At 31.1% G+C, this 20290-nt stretch overlaps 1 protein-coding gene across 1 annotated transcript in view; it reads right to left on the bottom strand.

Annotated features, from left to right (window-relative positions):
• Positions 1-20290, bottom strand: part of LOC143252968 (G-patch domain and KOW motifs-containing protein-like) — a 118511-nt gene that overhangs the window by 71342 nt on the left and 26879 nt on the right. The window contains exon 3 of the mRNA XM_076505920.1: positions 7655-7901. Within this exon, the coding sequence (XP_076362035.1) occupies positions 7655-7901 (247 nt within the window). The remainder of the gene's footprint in view (positions 1-7654; positions 7902-20290) is intronic.

The following is a 20290-nucleotide window of genomic DNA, read 5'->3' as shown; positions in this document are numbered from 1 at the left end:
TGTGAAATTTTGACAGCTGTAAAATGAACTGATAAATGAGATATTTATGCCCTTTCCACTTTTCACTCTAGTATAACTGTTACAAGAAGAGAAAAGGACAGTGAAGTTACAAAACCTCAGATGATTATGGACTACAACATGCTTATGGTCAGTGTAGACCTGAATGACTAATACATAAACTACTATTCTACTGGACAAAATATGATAAAGTGGTACAAAAAATTGTTTTGGTTTTTTCAAATTTGGACTTGACAATATTTATATGCTGAATAGATTCTGATATTTGGTTCTTCAGTCTCTACTTCAAAGCAGAGTAGGTCATTCTATATACCACTTTCAAAAACTGTTCAGGACTATTCAACTCAGAAATTAATTCTTGGTAGGCATTACCCCCACACTTTTTAAGAAAGATAACAGAAAAAAATACAAATTTTGCCCTACAAACAAGAAGATACAGATGAAATGTAAACTCTATAATGAGTTTCGTCTAGTTCCTTTTTATAGTTTCTCCGTTTCTTATTTTTTGGTTTTTATTGAAATACTTTTGTACAAGATTTTATTGAACTACAAATGCACCTTTTCATGTGTTATTTGAGTTTGTACAACTTTATAGAATTTTATGTATATTGTTTTCCACACAAGTAATTACTTTCTGTTTGGATGGACAATGCTGTTTTCTGAAATTTCTCAATTTTTAAGCTGTTGTTTTACTGAAATATTTTTGTACAAGTGTTCTTTGATGTATACACTTTTGTACAGATAATAATTATGTTTGTTTCATGTATTTTCTCAGTTTATATAACTTTTCATTATTTTAAAGTTTGTGCATACATTGTTCTCCACATGTGATTACTATGTACTTGAATATAAACTATGTTCTAAAACTTCTCCACTTCTTTTCTTAATTTTAACATTGTTTTCTACTGAAATATTTTCAAATTTTCATTTATCTCTACACTTTTACTGAAATGCTTCCTTTCCATGTGTTAAGACCAGTTTATCAGTATTAAAGTTATTTCATAAAATAAAAAATTTCAATGAACAGTTATAACTCACCTATCACAAAACTGGCCTACAAAGTACAAATCTCCTACTTTTAGCACTTGTATACCAGTATTTTGTAAAATATAATAAAATTTTGGTTGCCATACATTACACGTGTGTATATATACACATATAATTATTTTCAAATAAATGCTTGCATTTGAATTTTTTTTCTTAAACACAGAACAGTAAATAAAAAATATTTGGAAAACAATGATCTTTACTTTCTTACAATGTTAAAGTTCTTTTTTGGACTCTTGAATATGACATATTTACTATTACACATCTATCTTAATATTAGTGTTTGTTCAAGTTAAATTTATAAACATAAATAACTTACACTATTAAATCTGTATTGCATAACTACCACCTGTTCATTAAAGGTGTAAAAGATTCTCAGGTATAAAAAATCAACAACACCTATGTGTATGTAAATACTAGTTTATTGTCTATATTGTTGTGCAGGCTGAAATGTCTAGAAACTTTCCTTACACCTGCAAATGTAATCAGTGTGATGCACCAAGAGATAGTACATATTAATGGTTTGCTATAGTTGGTATACTATAAATCTTGGAAGCAATAACTATCATTAATGCTTATTAATCGGGAACTTTAGATGATTGACCAGGAATGTTTATAAATTTAGACCATTAAAAACCATTTAACTTTAGTGGATTGACATTGGAAATTAATATTTTTATAAAACTCCCTCTGTGAAAAACTTTATGTTTTACTAGCAAAGGAAGAAGAATACAGAGCTACCTAGCTCCTAGTTAAATGAATTTTATCTACATCAACTCAAAATTAATTTGTTCATTGCAAACCCTCGAAAAGACATCAAGGAAGTTCCAGATCAGATAGAAGACTCAAAAATGTTAGTAACTTTGAAAAACTTTTGTGTATGGATTTTTATCTGTAGTAACCGTTAAGGTAAATTGCTTTGTTGTTTGTATATCAAAATATATCTACCTCAGAATATTCTGTGTATCAATCTTGTTGAATAAAAAATTATGTAGAGAAAATTTAGAACTTTTGATAGGTTATAAAGTTGTTGACATAGAAAAGCAGGTATAACAAACAAGTCTTCTCAATTTATGAAGTGGTGGGCAGAGTCAATATGGTTGGTTCACTAAATATCATATCTTCACAGAAATAGAAAAAGTTAGAAGTTAGAATTTCATATTCTAGCTGGTAAATATTGAAAATTTGAGTTTCTAATTCATGATAAACTATAGGCATTGTATTGTGGATATCATAAAATGTAATTACCAAATCCAAGACATAACATACCACATAACTCATAAAAACCAGTACTTAGTTGTTTTTTAATATTTACTTTCAAATTAAGAAATGAACTTGTGTATAATACTGAATTTTGAGTTATAATCTATAATTTATTCCAAACTTATTGATATACATTTGTAGAATAACAGTTAAATAAATTTAAATGTAAGTCTACAAATGTAGACTGTACCAAAAGGGTTAATAGGAGGGTAACATAAGCTCCATGTACATTAATCCCCACTAAAATAATATAAGAGGCTCACTCTTAATGAGGTAGAGTAAATGTAACCGTAGTGAGGAGGAAAGCAGTGTAGAGAGAAAAAACTTTTCAGGTTAGGAATACGTTAACTTCAGATACGCTACCTACCTTTCTGCACTACAAAGAGCTCAAAAACTAAGATCCCACATTGAATATGGAGGGACTGATTCAGATCAATTACATAGATAAGCTTCTTTCTGAAAAAGTAACAGAATGAGAAAATTCATAGTGTAACTAGGGGTTACCGCATAAAGCAGCACCTAGTAAGAGACACTTGCATGCTTCTCAAGTAGGAACTACTATCTGCTCAATCTGTTATTTATTCATTGATATACTTCATGTACATTTAAGAGAGATTTACACTAAAGGATAATGCATAAATCTAGTGCCAGTGGTAATATGTTGTAAAAGTGAGTGCAATATTAATGTGTGTAGTGTGGTTAGAGAATTTGGCCATTTTGTCTTGGTGAAATACTTACATGAGACAGATAATATAATAATAGATGGACAGCGTAGGAGCCCTCACCTGCATTTAAGGCAAATCCAAGTCCTATGTATTAGATATATCCACCAAGAAAGTTCTTGGAAAATATGTAATAGGGTATTCCGTGCCACAATTCCAGATAACACCTAAACCTTTCATTTTAAAGGAAAAGTGGAACCAATGTCTCTTACTGGAGGAAGGGCATTACTTGCAGAAGAAAACTCTCCATATCAATATCTGCAGTGAGTGAGTAAATAAGAGTTCTCCCATCTTATGCCAGAAGAAGAGGGAAGAGAAATATGCACTGTGAGCAACCAGAAGTATTTGTTTAGACCACTGTAATTAGGCACAATCATCTAGAATTGAGTCCCCGCTAAGGTAATAGGATCCTACAATAAAAGTCAGCAAATACAAGCTAAGTATAAGATCAAGACTACACCTCGTGATGTATGTGTTTTTGTTTCTTTGTAAAAGGAATGAAGAAATGGCAATGCCAGTTACTGAGATATACTGCCATAGCAGTTTTGTGAAAACACCATCTTAACAGTGGACATTGAGCAGGAGCAGATGGGTTTAATGTTTTCCATCCTCTCCTACTCAATGCAGATTTTGGGTAAGTTCTCCCTGCAAGATAATGTTGTCCACTTGCAAGCTCTGATGGCAAAAGGCATAAGGAACTTAAAAGCATAGTACTTCACGTAAAATTTAATATATTTAGTCTTGCCTCCTGTTCAGTTTGTGCTCTCATTCATTTGTTTGTTCTTTATTTTAGCTAAGGAATGCATGTATAAATATCAAGGTACCCACATGGAGGTGTCAGAAATACATGAATGACTTGGAAATGACTGAAAAGCAAACAAACAAAACTCACCACTCTAAAGCCTCTGAGTAGATTGGAGAATAACAATTGGAGGAAGAAGAAAAGGTAAAGCACATAAAACTACCCAAAAATACAAGTAACATGAGGTCAGCATGTTAGTTGTAATTCACATACCAGCCCGTCAGATCTCCTCCAAAAAGCCAGGGAAAAAAAGAAGCAAGACAAGCTATGATATGCCAGGTTTGGTAAAGGAGAACACAAGAGGGTGTACAATCAGATTCATTCATCCACAGAAGAATATGTAAGATAGATAAGTTGGCAAACCGAACTAGCTGAAGTAAAAGAGGGCAAATTCTAAGAGGAGATCCACCACTGTAAAAAGAGGCAATGACAGTTTTTATGAAAAAAGGCAGTCTGAGAATAAGCATGATAGCAATGAACATAAAAGACAACCGATATCACAACCATCATAAATTGAAGAAACATAGGGGAGAAAACATCAGATCAATCTCTCACACAGGCAAAATCTTCAGAAGAAAAGAGAAATTCAGAAATAACATCAAGTCGTCCCTATGATACAAAGCATTAGAAAGTAACAGTGGTTAGAAAGTAACCATAGAATATTTGAGCAATGATGACCAGAAGCAATAAGAAAATATGGTTTGAAAAACAATGATACAATGAGCAAGAAGTCAAAGGTCCAAAGAGGGGTTATATATAATCATAAAAAACTACATGAATGTCTCAACTGGGAAGAAGAAATGTACGTGGGAAGGGATGGATAAGAGAGTTCTGTAAAATCAGGCTAAAAATAAAGATTAATATCTGACTATGGGTGGAAGGCTGCCTAGTAATACAATGGTTAAAAAGCCAGTGGTGGTAGGCAGGTCACTCTGTTGATAGAGAGTGAGAGTACGTATCCTACAAAAATGAAAGAAAAATGGGCTACACTTGAAAAGAATCGCATATGCTTTGCAAGGGGCCTGACAAATCCCATGTGTGAAGACGGATGTGAAACTCTAACAAGAAAACTCAACAACTGAAAAAAGACCAACAAAGTAGGAGTTGCATAAATATTATTCAGTGAGCAGCATCCCATCAACATGAAGGGAAAAGTTTGCCACCAGCTGTAAACCCCAAGACTATAACATTATAAGGTGAATATTGCAGATGAATGGAAGTCCAAGAAAGATGCAAGAGCAAGAAAACAAAGTTTCCAAGAGTAGGTGCCTCTGGTGGGTGATTTAACTAACAAATATGGATTTATCTACGTGGAAAAAAAAACAAACAAAAAACATGTCTGAACATGAGTAGTGCCAAAGAATAAATTATTCTATGAGTTTGTTGTGGTGCTCATGAGGATAACTGCACGTAGAAGTCATGTCACCCTCCCCCTACAACACTATGATGATTATATCAGACTGGTGCAATACACACAAAAGTATCTGAGACTTGTGGCATGCATAGGGAATTCCCCAGCAGTTGTACATGAGGTAGTAGTGCTAGCCCACTAAAACACAGCCAATGCAGGGAGGACTAACAGTCAGTTTTATATTACTGGATACATGACTTTAGTGTATGTGTACCACATCAGTGCAAGTCAAGTAATGTTAGCTAGGCATGACTAGAAGGTAAATATAATAAAAAATAATAAATATTTAACATTATGAGATTTAAGCTATTTAAACTAAACATTTGTATTTGTGTTATAATATGTAGTCATTCTAGCAAGAATAAAACATAACTTACATTTACTTCCTAATTTTTTATTATGGTTATGAGCTTGGTTAAGTGACAGATCCCACATAGTTAAGAGTATAGAAGATAACAAAATATAAAGTCTTACTCAAAACAAACACTTAAAATGTATTGAGGACATTTTAGAGATTATGCAATAAATATTGGAGGTTTTCAAGAGGAATAACAGTTTGTTTAATCATAACATGAAATCACTTTGCATTTAGATTAGTAATAAGACTTATTTTCACAAACAAATCTTCAGTAAAAAATTTAAAAAAAAACATTGTAATAAGTTCATTCTAACTGTTGCAACAATTTTAACTCAAAAATATTTTATGATAAATATTTTGTTATTCTCTTATATTTATTTAGTATAATTTATTAAATAAAAACTTTCCATTTATGCACAGCGATACAGAGATTTATCTGCAGACAAAACAGCTCATTTGTTGATTTATTTTAGAATTGTTCTGCCAATTCAAAAGGAAAAATATTCTTGCTAAAAATTTATCACTGCTTAAGAATATTATCCATTTCTTAATTTTCAAGTGTTTCCCTTATCCTTTGTACAACTACAGTCAAAACCTTGTTATGGTACTACATTAAGAAGTTTTGTCATTTACAAATGAAATGCATCTTTGAAAACAGCTATAAAGAATATTTAGACATGACTGTATGGAATAAAAATTAGACTATTATGTGATAGTAAAAATACAGGTATTAAGAGTTGTTCATAGTCTATTTAAATATATTTTTCAGTTCCTTCTTTTATGAATTGTGAAAGTTTTTACGTGTTAAATTATATTTATTTCAAAATTACAGAAATTTTTTTCACTTGAAAGACATGAGATAACATAAAATTAGACAAGTTTATACAATTAAGAAATAGATTTAATGGTTAATGAAAGAAACTAATACAAGTAATTACCAAAGTGCAGTAATAAATGCACAATGTTTAAAAAGGTTTGATGATCATCATCAGGTACACATAGTTTATTTGGACACAGTAATATATATAGTTACACAGTAAGAAACAAGGAAGAAATATGACTTAAAGACTGTTAATAAAGGAATCTTATTGATTTTGTTGTTTTGATTAAGTACAGTTTTTACTTTTTAATAGATATACTATGATTTTACTGAACTGCAATGTTTGTAAAAAATTATTATTAAGTTCATGAATTATAACTGTCATCAAATGAGGTAGGTTTCATCAAGTTCACTGACTGTGAAGTGTGGTAGATGACTGTAAATTATTCCGAATATTCAAGTCTTTCTTTGAGTGCTGCTTTTATGTTCATCCTATTCAAACAACATAAGTACTTTGGCTAACTGGTTACTTAAATGATTTCCTGTTGCAATTATTATATGTTTTAAATGCAAATAAAAATATGAATGTCCTCATCAGTGATAGTAAAACATGTTTTAGTTATTTATAAAATTATTTGATTTACAGAAGATAAATATAGGTTACTATACATTTAAAACTAAACTAATGGCAAACTTATGTTGGTGTTTAGTCAACATTAGCGAGTCATCCACAAAGTACAAAATGACCAGATTATTTTCAACTTAATTTGAAACAAAATACTTTTTGTGGAAATAAAAAGATATTGCAGAATGTGCAAATAGCAACCCGCAGTAGAGATAAACTGAAAATTGTTTTAAAAACAATATTAAGCCCTTTGTCTTTTTTGTACAAGGGCAAGATTGAAATGGGCTTGTACTAATCAATTAAATGTAATTGATTTCCAAGTCCATCAATTAATCAATAAGCAAATACCACTAATCAACTAACTTTACCTGTGGATGTGTGAAATGGTAAAGAATAATCAATGATGCTCTACTGTTATGTTTTACTTCCCAAATGGCACTTTGAAGTTATTCTTGGTTGCCAAAGAAGTGAGTATTACTAACCTGTATGCAAACAATATTTTTAGAACAAAAAACATAAATGCAATTAAAATATTTTCAAAATGTATGTGTAAGATACAGAATAGCTAGTGTAGGTACTAATACATACTGTTTATTTTTCCCACCAACAGGTTCACCCTTTTTCCATCCCATTCCTCGTAAAACCGCCAGCCCATATTCTTCTACAGGAACCCTTTCATAATCTTCAAGTGTAGATTCATCTGGTCTAATTGAAACATCTACCTTTTCATCTGTTTCAAACCCATCAGGCACATGATTTTCTACTAACAATGGAATAACTAAATTATCATTTCTTTCGAAACAGTTATTCCACTCCTGAAGTTGTTTGTTGTTTTCTGTAATTAAAATTCATAATGTGAATAGATACAATTAAAAAGGACAACATTTTAACCTTTAAAACCTTCATTAATTATAATATATTTAAATATTAAATGCTCTGAAGATAGTTCATTAGACTATAAAAATGTTAAGCCATTTTTTACAAAAACAAACTTAGTACATTTTCAATTATAAAAAAGAAAGTATAGGGGTGTCATACTTAAATTATATCACAAGAAATCTATCTATAACACTAAGATACAACTTTTGTATCTGTACAGCTTTCACATGCAAGTTCCTTCATAATAAAAAAAGTTAAATATCACTTTTTTCAAAAATATTTTTTTAGAAATATTTATTGTAAACAAAATATAAAATTCAATTAAATAGATGTCTTTGTAAATTTTTACCTTCAAACTCTTGTTTCATCACACATATTTAGTGTGAAAACAACAGTAAGATAGTTTGTTTCTTTAAATAAAAAATAGGAGTTTTATATGCACTTTGTATTCACAAAAAAACATGCCATTCAGTAATACATCTTGACCAAAAACATGTGAAGGGAACAAGTATCATCATGAAGCAGAGGATGTTCAATAACTGTGGTCAATGGGTCACAACCAACACTTTGATATAAACATAAAATTTCACAATAACTTTATGATTCATGTAAATTTATATTAAGATTCAAAAAGCCTTAAAATCTAATTATTTGCATAATCTGCTTTTGTTTTTTTGTTTTTTTTGTTCTCACTATGAGCAATCCATTTATGTATGGTGTCATATATTCAAATACATGTAGATAACACTATGTAACACAAATTTTGTTCCTGGATAGTATGTGTTATTTCTTAATTTCTTATGTTGTAAAAGTACAGAAAATGACCATTATTCCCTTCAAACTTTGCTTTTTGTGATCTGGACAATGAAATTTAGAAATTAACCTATTTTCTATGTAAAAACAGGTAAATTTTTCATATTTTCATTTACACATAAGGTCTGAATACACAATATATGAATCAAGAATTACATGTATTTATACTAAAGTTATACAAAAATGAGCAAAAATGTTTAGAAATGAGTAGTTTTTCAAGATTAGCAACTGTAATGTAAATCACTTTCATGTATCAGCCCCCAAATATAGTCTGTCATCATATTTTCATATACACTCCCAGGTCACAAAAGCAGAGTTTGAAGAGAAAAATAGGTCTTTTCCATTTACTTTAGGTGTAAGCAATTGGGAAATAACACTTTCTGCCCAGAAACAAGAAAAATTAAAAATTTTGTTACATAGTGTAATTAAAAAACATAGCATGCAAGAAGATCTGTGAAGAGATAGACAAGTGCAGACATAATTTTCAACTATTAACAAATTATTTATCTACCCAAAATACCGTTTTATACTGAAATGCAACTTGTGCACTTTTAAATAATTAGATATACGAGAAAGGTTTTTAAGCATTAGATATACATAATGACATTGATGTATATTACTACATATTCTTTTAGCCTTTGCTCATTAGAAAGAATTTGCATAAAAGTGTGGAGGGGTGTATATGTAAGGGAAATGAACAAGATTAATTTCATATGAATAAGACCCATCACTAAGAACTGAGAGGCTGCAATAGGTTGCTGTGAATGATGAAACAGTAACTTTTTAGTTGAGTGCACATGTAGTCATTCTCTTTTTTCTTTGTTGATCAATTAACTAGTGTGATGTGTCATACATTGGTGAAAAATGAGCTTTTAAGGTTGATATAAAAAGCCTTGGAAGGGATGGAGACGCCTGGATCATCAAGAGTTAAGAAATAAAAAATAACAAATGAACTAGCCAATGTGGGAGGCAAAAACAGTTTAATATGGAGTGTTGCAAATTAGGGACAGAAACTTGGGAATAAATCAAACAGGAGGAGAGTCACAGAGAAGGAAAGAGAATGTACCAATTCTTACTCAGAATATCCACCACTAGGTGGCACATAATCAGGGACTGGTGGTGAAAAGGGCGAAAGTTTGGGGTTAAAAGGAAGTACAAAGGTATCAATAATAGATCTCCTGAAGTTAAAAATTGTTTAGGGACTACTTTTTCTGAATAATACAGCATGGTTTATACAGACAGTCTGCCATAAAGTTCAAAGCTCTTAGGCATAGCATGATAACATCCAGGTGGCACTCTAGAACAACAAAGCAGAGGTCCTGAGGTCCTAAAGCAAGTACCCATTTTTGGACTTGTGTAAGAAAAGACAGTGTAGTTATTTGAATAAATCCACTAAGATATCCAAACAAACATGACTAGATTGTTTCATTCCTCTGGAGACCAAACATCATTTATTGTGTAAGTGTTCACAACTTTATCCCACCCAAACAGAAGTATGTAAACAGATGTAATTCCAAGCAAAATGTAGGAAGAGATTCCAGAAAATAACATATCCCTATAAATTAACTCTCAGAACCAAAGAAAGTGAAATAGGTAACAGCTGAAGAAAGAGCACTGTAAAGAATAGGTTAGTATAGCCTTGCCCTGATAAAACTATTAATAATAGTAATGAGGTGTTTCTGAGGAAAAGAGAAACATACAGAAAAGGGCAAATTAGGAGGGATAAAAGTCACAATATAAGGAGAAGAGTCAACATGAAGCACAGCCTGAAAGAATATGCAATAATTCTGCATACAAGTGAAAAAGGAAGATTACACCAAAGACAAAAGAAAACAACTGAAGTTAATGAATATCTGTTGCATATTTGAGTTAATGGAGTAGCAAAAGAAAAAGATAGGTTTCACCTTATCCTATTCAGAGATAGAAAAGCCAGAAGCAAAGACAAGTTGTGGGAAGTGATGGTTAAAAACATTCAAAACCAAAGTAGGATCAGCAGAAAGATAAGAGTCCTGGGCTTGAGATGAACCAACATAATAAAATATAGTGATGGTAACTTTGCCCACTTCTGAATAATTCTGGTAGACATTACAAGAAAATAAGACAGCTTATGAAAGAGTCAAGACATTAGGAGGTTTCAGGAACAAGGGTATAATAAATTATATGAAATAAGATTCAGAAAACTGAAATCACCAAAATAATTGTTTTCATAGGTCTGGTATAGACACAGCACTTAAGCCTTGGTAATTTCATAATGACAAAACTGTAAGTATCTACATCCAAACACTGGGTTAGTAACAATGGAAGTGAATGAAATTCAATAAACCACAATGCAGACTCTGAAACAAATGGCATAAAGTCTCATAATTTGATTAAGAAAAATAAATTACTATAACAAACTGGAGGATGTATCACTTTCATGTTGGTAGAGGACTATAGTTTAATGCTGATTGCATCAAAGCTTGGTGTAGTACAATTTAATTTGTGTAGAGCATTGGTTTCCAAACTGTGAGTTGTATGAAGTTGCACAAAGTTTTTATCAAAAGAGTGACAATTAAGAACATAAAAAAACTACAAACAAATATTGAGCACAGCAGTAGGGGTGTCACACAAATAAAGAAGTGGGTTAATGCATGGTTTTTCAAATTATGCTCCATGATAAAATTTTAGAGTATTATTATTTTTTCCTAAAACTATAAAATTTAACAAAAGAAAAACAAAAAGTAAAATATATCTTTTATATAATATGTTTATCATGTATTGGGCCTTTTAATATCTTATTCTGCCTAATGCCAGATGATTTTATTTAGCTTAGGGGAAGTTCTTGCAGTGAAAGTGTTAATACCATCTCAATTAACTTCAACAGTGGCACCACTGGTTGCTAGTAAATATAGTACCATCTTAAGATCACAGTAAATTTTGTATGAAACATCAACCAACACTGGATAGTGATGTCAACTGTCTTTTAAAACCCAGATCTGAATTAGCAGCTAAATCTCAAACAAAATGAAACATGACATCATAGCTGAAACATTGTGAATCAGTTAGATGCAGTATCAGTTGTTTCAGTTTCAAAGTATATTTATATGAAGTATAATTATATTTATGACAATTATAATTGGTAATTGTTAGGTTAGGTTAGATTCATTGTAGTTTAATTAGACAAACTTGGTGCCAATAAGCTCTATGACATCATACACCCACATGATGTCATGTTTCATTGCATTCGAGATTTAGATGGACATCAGATCTGGCTTAATATTTTATTTGGCTTAAAAATTTCTATTAAAAAAATAAATAAAAATAATAGGTAAACCTTTTCCTTTAGGAAAATATTATTCTAGCAGCCTAGCCTTTCTTCCATGAATCTTTATTTCCAACTTTGTTATGTCAGCACTGATCTTAGGTCACTACGTCATTGTATGATGATAAAACTCAGGTGCTTGAACGAGTTTTCATTAAGAAGCTATTTTGTGTCTATGAAAATACTTTTTAAGTGACAAAGATATAAAAATACGTTTTTAGACAAATTAATGATTAGTCACCTACATAATGGATAAGTGGCTGAATATCAGTAATGAATCTGATACTAGTAAAAAATCTTCCTAGGCCTAATATGAATTCATCGACATTATCATCATGTGCAAGCACTTCAACGAAGGATGATATAAGAAGAACTTAAACAAGAAAGAAAAGAATTATGATGAAAATTTTATTGAATATGGTTTGACATGGACAGGTAATGAAGGTGGACTTAGTGAGTTGTGTGTTGAATGTGGAACAGTGTTGAGTAAGAGTAATTTGCATCCAGCAAAGTTAAAATGGAAGTTGGGTTTTTTAATTGGGAATGTTTGGTTTCTAGATGCCAAGTATTTCAAATTAAATGCAAGGAAAGCTACATTTTGTTCATCTGTCCATCAGGACAACAAAGGTGCTCTTATTGCTCTATATCATGTTAGTTACAGTATTGCAAAAACAGGTGAAGCTCATACAATTGCAGAAGATTTAATGAAACCATGTACAAAAGATCTGGTAGAGTGTACGATTGATGAGAAATTTCTTAAAAACATTAACTCTGTGCCCCTTTCTGACAATTTGTTTTCTCAAAGAATCAAGGATATGTCAACAAACTGCTTAACAGAGTTAATAATAAGATGGGTCAGAGCGAGTACAACTTTTTGCACTTCAAATAGATGAATCAACAGATGTTGCAGGTTATATGATGTTGCTTGTGTTTGTTCGCTATATTAAAGAAGCTAGTTTTGAATTTTGCACAAAGCTACTTCAGGGCTATATGCACTAGACATCCCTAATTTAGCAGTGTAAGACTAGAGGGAGGGCAGCTAGTCATCACCACCCACTGACATCTCTTGGGCTACTCTTTCACCAATGAATAGTGGCATTGACCATCACATTATAATGCCCCCACTGCTGAAAGGGCAAGCATGTCTGGTGTGAAAGGGATTCAAACCCATGACCCTTGTATTACGAGTCGAGTGCCTTTACCACTTAGCCATGTTGGGCCAGCTAGTTTTAAGGAAAATATCCTAATTTGCAAACCTTTACCTACTCAAACAAAGGGTGAAGAAAATTTAAACTGATCAATTTATTTATGGAAGAACATGAGATACAATGGCAGTTTTGCTCAAGTATTTGCACTGATGGGGCTGCAGCTATGACTTGAAAAATTTTCAGGTGTATTGGTACGCATAAAAAAGAAAAACCCGGACATCGAGAGTATCCATTGCTGTCTTCATTGTTATGCACTTACAATGAAAGAATCCCAGAAGACTTAAAAGAGGTATTGGATGATGTCATACAAATAGTTAATTTTATAAAATCAAGACCTCTCAATGTGAGGATCTTCAATTTACTCTGTGAGGATATAGGAAGTTTGCATAAAAATTTGCTGCTTCAACAACTTTCTCGGGGAAAACTGTTTGCTTGGTTTACGAACTGCGTGAGGTTTCTTTTTATCTGAATGCCATTTTGAGCTTGCAAACAAATTAACAAACAAATAGTGGATACAGAAAGTGGCTTATCTTTTGGATATATTTGTCTATCTAAACTAAATGAAGTGAATACTACAATGCAGAGTACCAGGGTAATGCATTTCAAAGCTCATAGTAAAATAGGTGTGTGTGTGTTTTTGTCTTATAACAAAGCCACATTGGGCTATCTGCTGAGCCCACTAGGGGGGAATTGAAACCTTGATTTTAGCTTTGTTAAATCTGTGAACTTACTGCTGTACTGGCAGGGGGCAAAGTTAAATGGCAGTGCTTCAACGTTAGCTAAAACTATGGGGTGAATGTACAATTATAGAAGAACTTGATTGCTTAGAAAATCTGTTTTTTTTTTACTTATGAATGAAATTTCCTTATGTGAAGATGCAAAAGTTTCAGTCTTGCAGCACATATCTGATTTGTGTGTAACTATTACAGAGTACTTCCCTCCTCATTTAGAAAAATTACTGTGGATTCAAAATCCCTTTGTTGACTCTGCAAATACCAATGATTTGCCTTTGAAAGAGAAAGAACAGCTTATACAAAGTTCAACTAATTACACCCTAAAAACAAATTTCAGCAGAAAGAAATTACACAATTTTTATTCAAATGACCATGGAATACCCTGAAATAAATAACAGAGCTTTGAAACATTTGATGCATTTTCCAACATCATATCTTTGTGAGAAAATATTTTCACTACATACAGCTACAAAGACCAAATTTGAAAACAGGTTAAATAATGAAGATGATTTGCAGTTACAGGTAACCACCATAACTCCAAATATTGAACTATTTTGTGAAAAAAAGCAAGCCCATTCAAGCCATTAATAAATAAATAAGTACACTGTACTTTTACTGATATAAATTTTGCAACCAGAAATTTTTTACCAAAAAAGTAAAAGTAAAAAAATGTCTTTAAATATTGATATTTTTAATAAACTTGTATTCTAAAAGCTTTAAATAAACTCTATCTGATGCTAGTGACCAACTGTTTCTATTTTTAGTGTACTTTTTATTATTATTATTATTATTAAGGCTCTGGAATGTTTTTTGTTTCTAATATTAAGCTCCACAGGTCTAAAAAGTTTGGGAACCCCTGAGTTAGTGTTGTCAATGAGAAAAGTTTGGAAACTACTGACATAGAGGTTGGAGTTTCAATCATAGGCTTGGTACTTGTGAAAAAAAAAAAAGTTTTGATGGGGAATAAGGCAACAGCCCTGTTGGATATACAAGGCTGTTTAGTTTCAGAGCTATTATTTAGTTTATTTTGTAATTCAATAGTTAATGATTATTTAGTTTTCATACAAAGAATGTTAAAAGATAACAGTTATGATGTAAATTAGCAATAGTTATGACAAGCTTTATTACATAAGTCTACGAGTCATATGATGTGTATATAGTTTAACTGTTGTACAAAGCTTCTGTAATACTATTAATGTCATTTTACTCAAAGCTTCTAAGCCTTTTGTGTTATGTTTAATAATGTTTTTACTAAAATGCTAGATATTTCTAAACCTTTTGGTTGTGTAATATAAATACAGACAGATGCAGCGAGGAAGCAAGAGAACAAGATAGTGAAGGTAAAAGTGTTGAAAGTGAAGTCAAACTGTATGACTGTCAGATTAGCCATAATGGGTGAGATATAAAGAGTTTCACAATTTGTATTGTAATAACAGAGATAAATAAATACAACTGTCTCATCAAAGGATGTTCGAAAGTAACAGAACCTGCCTTTGTGGACTTTGATAAAAAGGAAACAATTATTTAAAGCTCTGAATATCACTGTTATAGTGGTATTTTTGAAGTGAGTTTCTCATCTTGTATTGTCATGACAGAGATGGAGAAATCTTGCCAACTAGGTTCTAAAATAACTGAACCAGCCTGTGCAGACTTTTGACATAAAAGAGAATTATTTAAAACTCTAGTTTCAACTGTGATAACCTACATTGTAAAGTATTTTTTGTATATACATATAACTTGTCTTGAAAATATTATTTTAAAACAAGTGTCTTCTGTGCTATCCGTTTATTGTTTAAATTTATCTCCAACAAGATAGAGAATCTGGCCTTTAAATACTTGAGAAGCTCTCAATTTTGTAGAAAGGTTAATTGCATTTCTAGGTCTAAAGTTCTGAATTTTCCACTATGGGAACCACTAACATGGCAAGAACTGTTTAATGAGTGAATATCTGAATATATACTTGACCAATACCAAACAAGGGTGTGGACAAATCATTTCGGCAGATAAGAGTGTCCAAGGAATAAAAAGTGATTCATCACAAGGTTATGAAAATATAAAGGCACGATTAAATACAGTAAGGCAAAAACATATCTACATTTACTGTATGCCTTCAGTGATGAAAACACAAACCAGTAATCTTTCTCCAATAAAGGGAATTCTTTTTTAATAACAGCAAAATTAAATGAAGCAAAATCATGAAAAACTAGCACAAAAAATCAAATTACTGTGTAGTTTAAAATGTTTTTATAACTTTAATTTTGGCATTTTCCCTTAATCCTCTTCCCAAGAAAGTATTTCAAAGTTGTGAATGTCTATTAGCACTGGCAGGCTTCATCAAATATGTCACTTTTTTCTCAGTTAGACATATTGTATTACCAGGTTTAATTATGTTCTGTAGAGAGAATCCTCTTTCAACTAGTACACTTGATACTAGAATAATTAAAGTAATGTTTGCAAGTTTTGCAAAATCTCAATATACCTTTTGACAAAAGAACCATGTTCTTGTAGTCATGTACAAGAACAGTGTATGCTAACTCAAAATTTGATCCTCCATAGCCAAAAAAGTGTGCATCATCAAAAAGAAATCTCTTCTTGCATCCTATGTATTGATTACAGATGATGTAACAGTCCTATCCTCTGTTTTTTGGTTTTTTTCTGAAATGGTCAACTAAAACACTGATGATCAGATCAGCATAATGTTGCAAGTCATAGTCATGATTAAGGTATTTCACTAGGTTTACAAAAAATATTCAAGAAGGTTAGAATATCCAGATCACTTTTACGAAATCTAGCTTTCAAAGTGTTATTTGAGCTCTTAAACATAGTTACTTCTAACATTGTTACATGATCTGGTGCTCTTATCATCTGCCTGTGACATTTTGTTGTCCTTGTTAACATGTTCTGTGTGATTTTGAAAAAAGGATATTTCTTTGGGATTTTGACATGTTCAAGCTAAACCTGGTGGCTGAACCACCAGTTGAATCCTTGAAAAGCTTAGTCATTTCTTTGAAACCAAAGGTACAGTTCTATCATAACTGGGAGCATATCAGACAAGATGTAGGTTAATGCAATGAAGCTTTAAGTTCAAATTTATTTCAGAATCCTCTGAGTTCCAACAGAACAACCAGCTAATTTTGCTTTATGGCCTCAACAGCCCAACTAAAGGAAAGCTGGTAAAATGTGCAGAGCTGTTTCAAACTTTTTTAGGTCTCCATAATCAAGAGTAATACTGAGTTGATGTAGACAATTTGTTCACACAGCTAAGTAATTGTAAAATTTAAACACTTAGTTTACTATGTGGCTGGAGTAGTACCATGCACCATACAACAAACCTGGATGACAAACAAGCTTTATTTATGAAGACAGACACTGAACTCAATATGATTCTCAGTCACTATGCTGGCACAGTCAAATTACAGACTAAAAACATTAATTACTTTTACTTATTTCTCTTGAAACACTTTAAGCTTAGTGAGCAGTTTAGTATCTGATAATTGCCATGCTTTATCACTGTGCTTTTTCAGTTCAGCTTGCTGTTTCATTAAAATTGTAATTATGATGTAATCATTGCTCTCATGATGCTATGAGAGAAAAAATTTTGGGCAATGCCCTTCTTCAAGTATATCTAGCTGAACAGTAAATCTGTAAACACAAGTTTTAAATCTATACATGTATACAGTAATGCAGCCTTAGATACTGACAACAATACAAAACTTAAAATTTTAATTTATTTTGCTTTCTTAAAATATCACTATAGTGACACATCCCTCCCCTATTACCTGTCTCTTAAGAAATGTGTATACTACTTTTTCACATTGTTACTGGATACGTTTATAACCAACAGAAAGAGCACACTCAAAGCTACATAGCAAATACCAACTGTTTGTTTTATGGGAAACAACCACATTTTGCAATAAGAGCTTGACATGTTTAGACTAAAGACAATTCTCTAAGCAGTAAGGAGTTCTATTACCTATTCTGTAATATTGTTTTATATATCTTTTGTGTTCTAAGGTGCATACTTGAAAGTGTCATGAAATATTTTTTGGACAATGACACACATGCAAAATTCAAAAGTCCTGGTGTGTTAAATTCTTGGTTTTTATTTATTGTTATAAATTTTTTTACAAAAGTAACTTAAATACGAGAATCATAAACATACTAGGTTAGACGAACTTAAATGGAAAATATTCTGATAAAAAGTTCTCTCGAACAAACTCAGGGAACCACTTGTGGATGTAACTGCTGTTCTGATCACCCTAATACGTCGTAAACTCTTGCCAGATAATTTATTGCTTTATTATGCTCGTAATACATGGTTCAAAAAAGCAATAAAACAAAAAATTATATGAATAATTCCTGAAATTGTTAAGAGAATAAGTGCTTTTTACAATATATAATTGTAATTGTCTATTATTATCTTCAACCATACTAGATAAAGTATTTTTGGTTTCATTTCATATTTTTCAACTTTGTTACAGATGTTTTCACTACAATTAGTATTAAGATAAAGAAAAAAAAGAGATAAACTAAGTTCTATCTAAAACAGAATTTTTTCATATCCATTTAATATGTTTGTAATGTATGTTCATGAATCACCTTTCATTCAGACTGACTCAGTAAAGAATTCATAAATTCACAAATCTTTATTACAAATATTGTATTGAAAAAAATGATACATTTTTGTACAATAAACCTGCAGTATGTACTAAAAGTTTTCCAAATTAACCCTCTCATTACAGGCACATCAAAGTGTGCTTATGTCAGGAAATTGTAACGAGTTACACTCAAAATTTAAACTACTTAATTATAATGGTACATAAATAAATTTGGCTTCAAAACATAGTTAATAAATCAAATTTTTAATATTATACAAGTTTTAAGTTTTCAATTCTATGAGGAAATATTTTTCAAATTCCTCAATCTCCACTAGCATAAGAATTGTGATAGTTATTCTCTAATTTATTTACCACCGCTCCAAGAAGTATGTACCTCAACATAAATTACTCAATATAACAGTCAATGCATGACTTTTACACCCTTCAATCATATTTCTTTACAATCCACAAACTAGAAAATGAGACACACTTGCCATGCACACCTGTAACATCCTCTCTTTGACAAACTGTAAATAGTTTTCTCTGTTGTTTAATAGTATATTATTTATAACCAATAGAAAACCAAAGTTTCAAGCTATTAGATGTAGACTTAGATTTCCTACTCACGTTTCTTTGAACTCTTTAATAAACTTAATCCTATACTTTCATTTTTATTCATGGTATCTTTGTGATATTGTTCACATAACTGAAAAGTCTGTTACTGTATAACAAAGATATATCATATTAGTTTACCATGTCAACTGTCTGCCCACTTGATAATGAGGGCACTAAATTTTCATCTTGTGAATTGTTTTTTGAATTATCACTACTGTATTCTGCCTTTGGATTGAAACCTTTTTCAAGAAGGTTAGGTCCATTTTTTGATAATTATTTTTGTACAATTGATACAAGCATATCTTCAATTGAATAATTATTAAATTGATCCTATCTGTCTCATGTCAGTGTCAACATTATACTAAGTACTGTTTTCTATTTGAGGATTGATAAATTCTTGAATCACTTCTTCAGGATTATTTACTATGTTGTTTTCTGTACATAGAACTGTCTGTTTTACCTCAAAAGTTTAAACATCATTCCCATAGGAAACATATCAACAAATTTAGCTGCATTTTTTAACAGCTCTTATTTTATAATCATAAAGCCAGAAAAATTGAGATAATTAAAGGGCATTGTTCTACTTTTGCAGCATCATTCTGTGTTTTTACATGCAGTATTTAATTAAATAAAAATATTTAGGGTAGTAATAACATTAATATAAAAAAGTAAATTTCACTGACAGTAGACAGCAAAAAACACTACCATCCAGGTATGTATTATAATTCTTTTTCATGTGCATTCTTTATTTAATATCATAAAAATAACTATATAATATATAAAATAAAGTAAAAATTATAGAGCACAAACTCAGTTGTATCAACCAAACCCTCAGCAAAGGAATTAAGATATGCTTAGAACCCTCATGGTTACAGTATGTATAGCTTCATTTTTATACAGAGGTTACAAAGTCAATGAAATTGCATTTACCTGTATACATAGAGTTAACTTGATATACAACATAAGTGTCTCTTTTAGTCAATTGTGTATTTAAGTATTACTTAAAAGATGCACTAAAAACTACTTTAAGAAAACAATTAAATCCTTTAACTGTAACTGAGTATTTTTCAGAAGCA

Source organism: Tachypleus tridentatus, chromosome 6 (genome assembly GCF_004210375.1).
Source record: "Tachypleus tridentatus isolate NWPU-2018 chromosome 6, ASM421037v1, whole genome shotgun sequence".
NCBI lineage: Eukaryota > Metazoa > Arthropoda > Merostomata > Xiphosura > Limulidae > Tachypleus > Tachypleus tridentatus.
The sequence above is the reverse complement of the archived record's forward strand: the minus strand, read 5'-3'. Positions and strand labels throughout refer to the sequence as shown.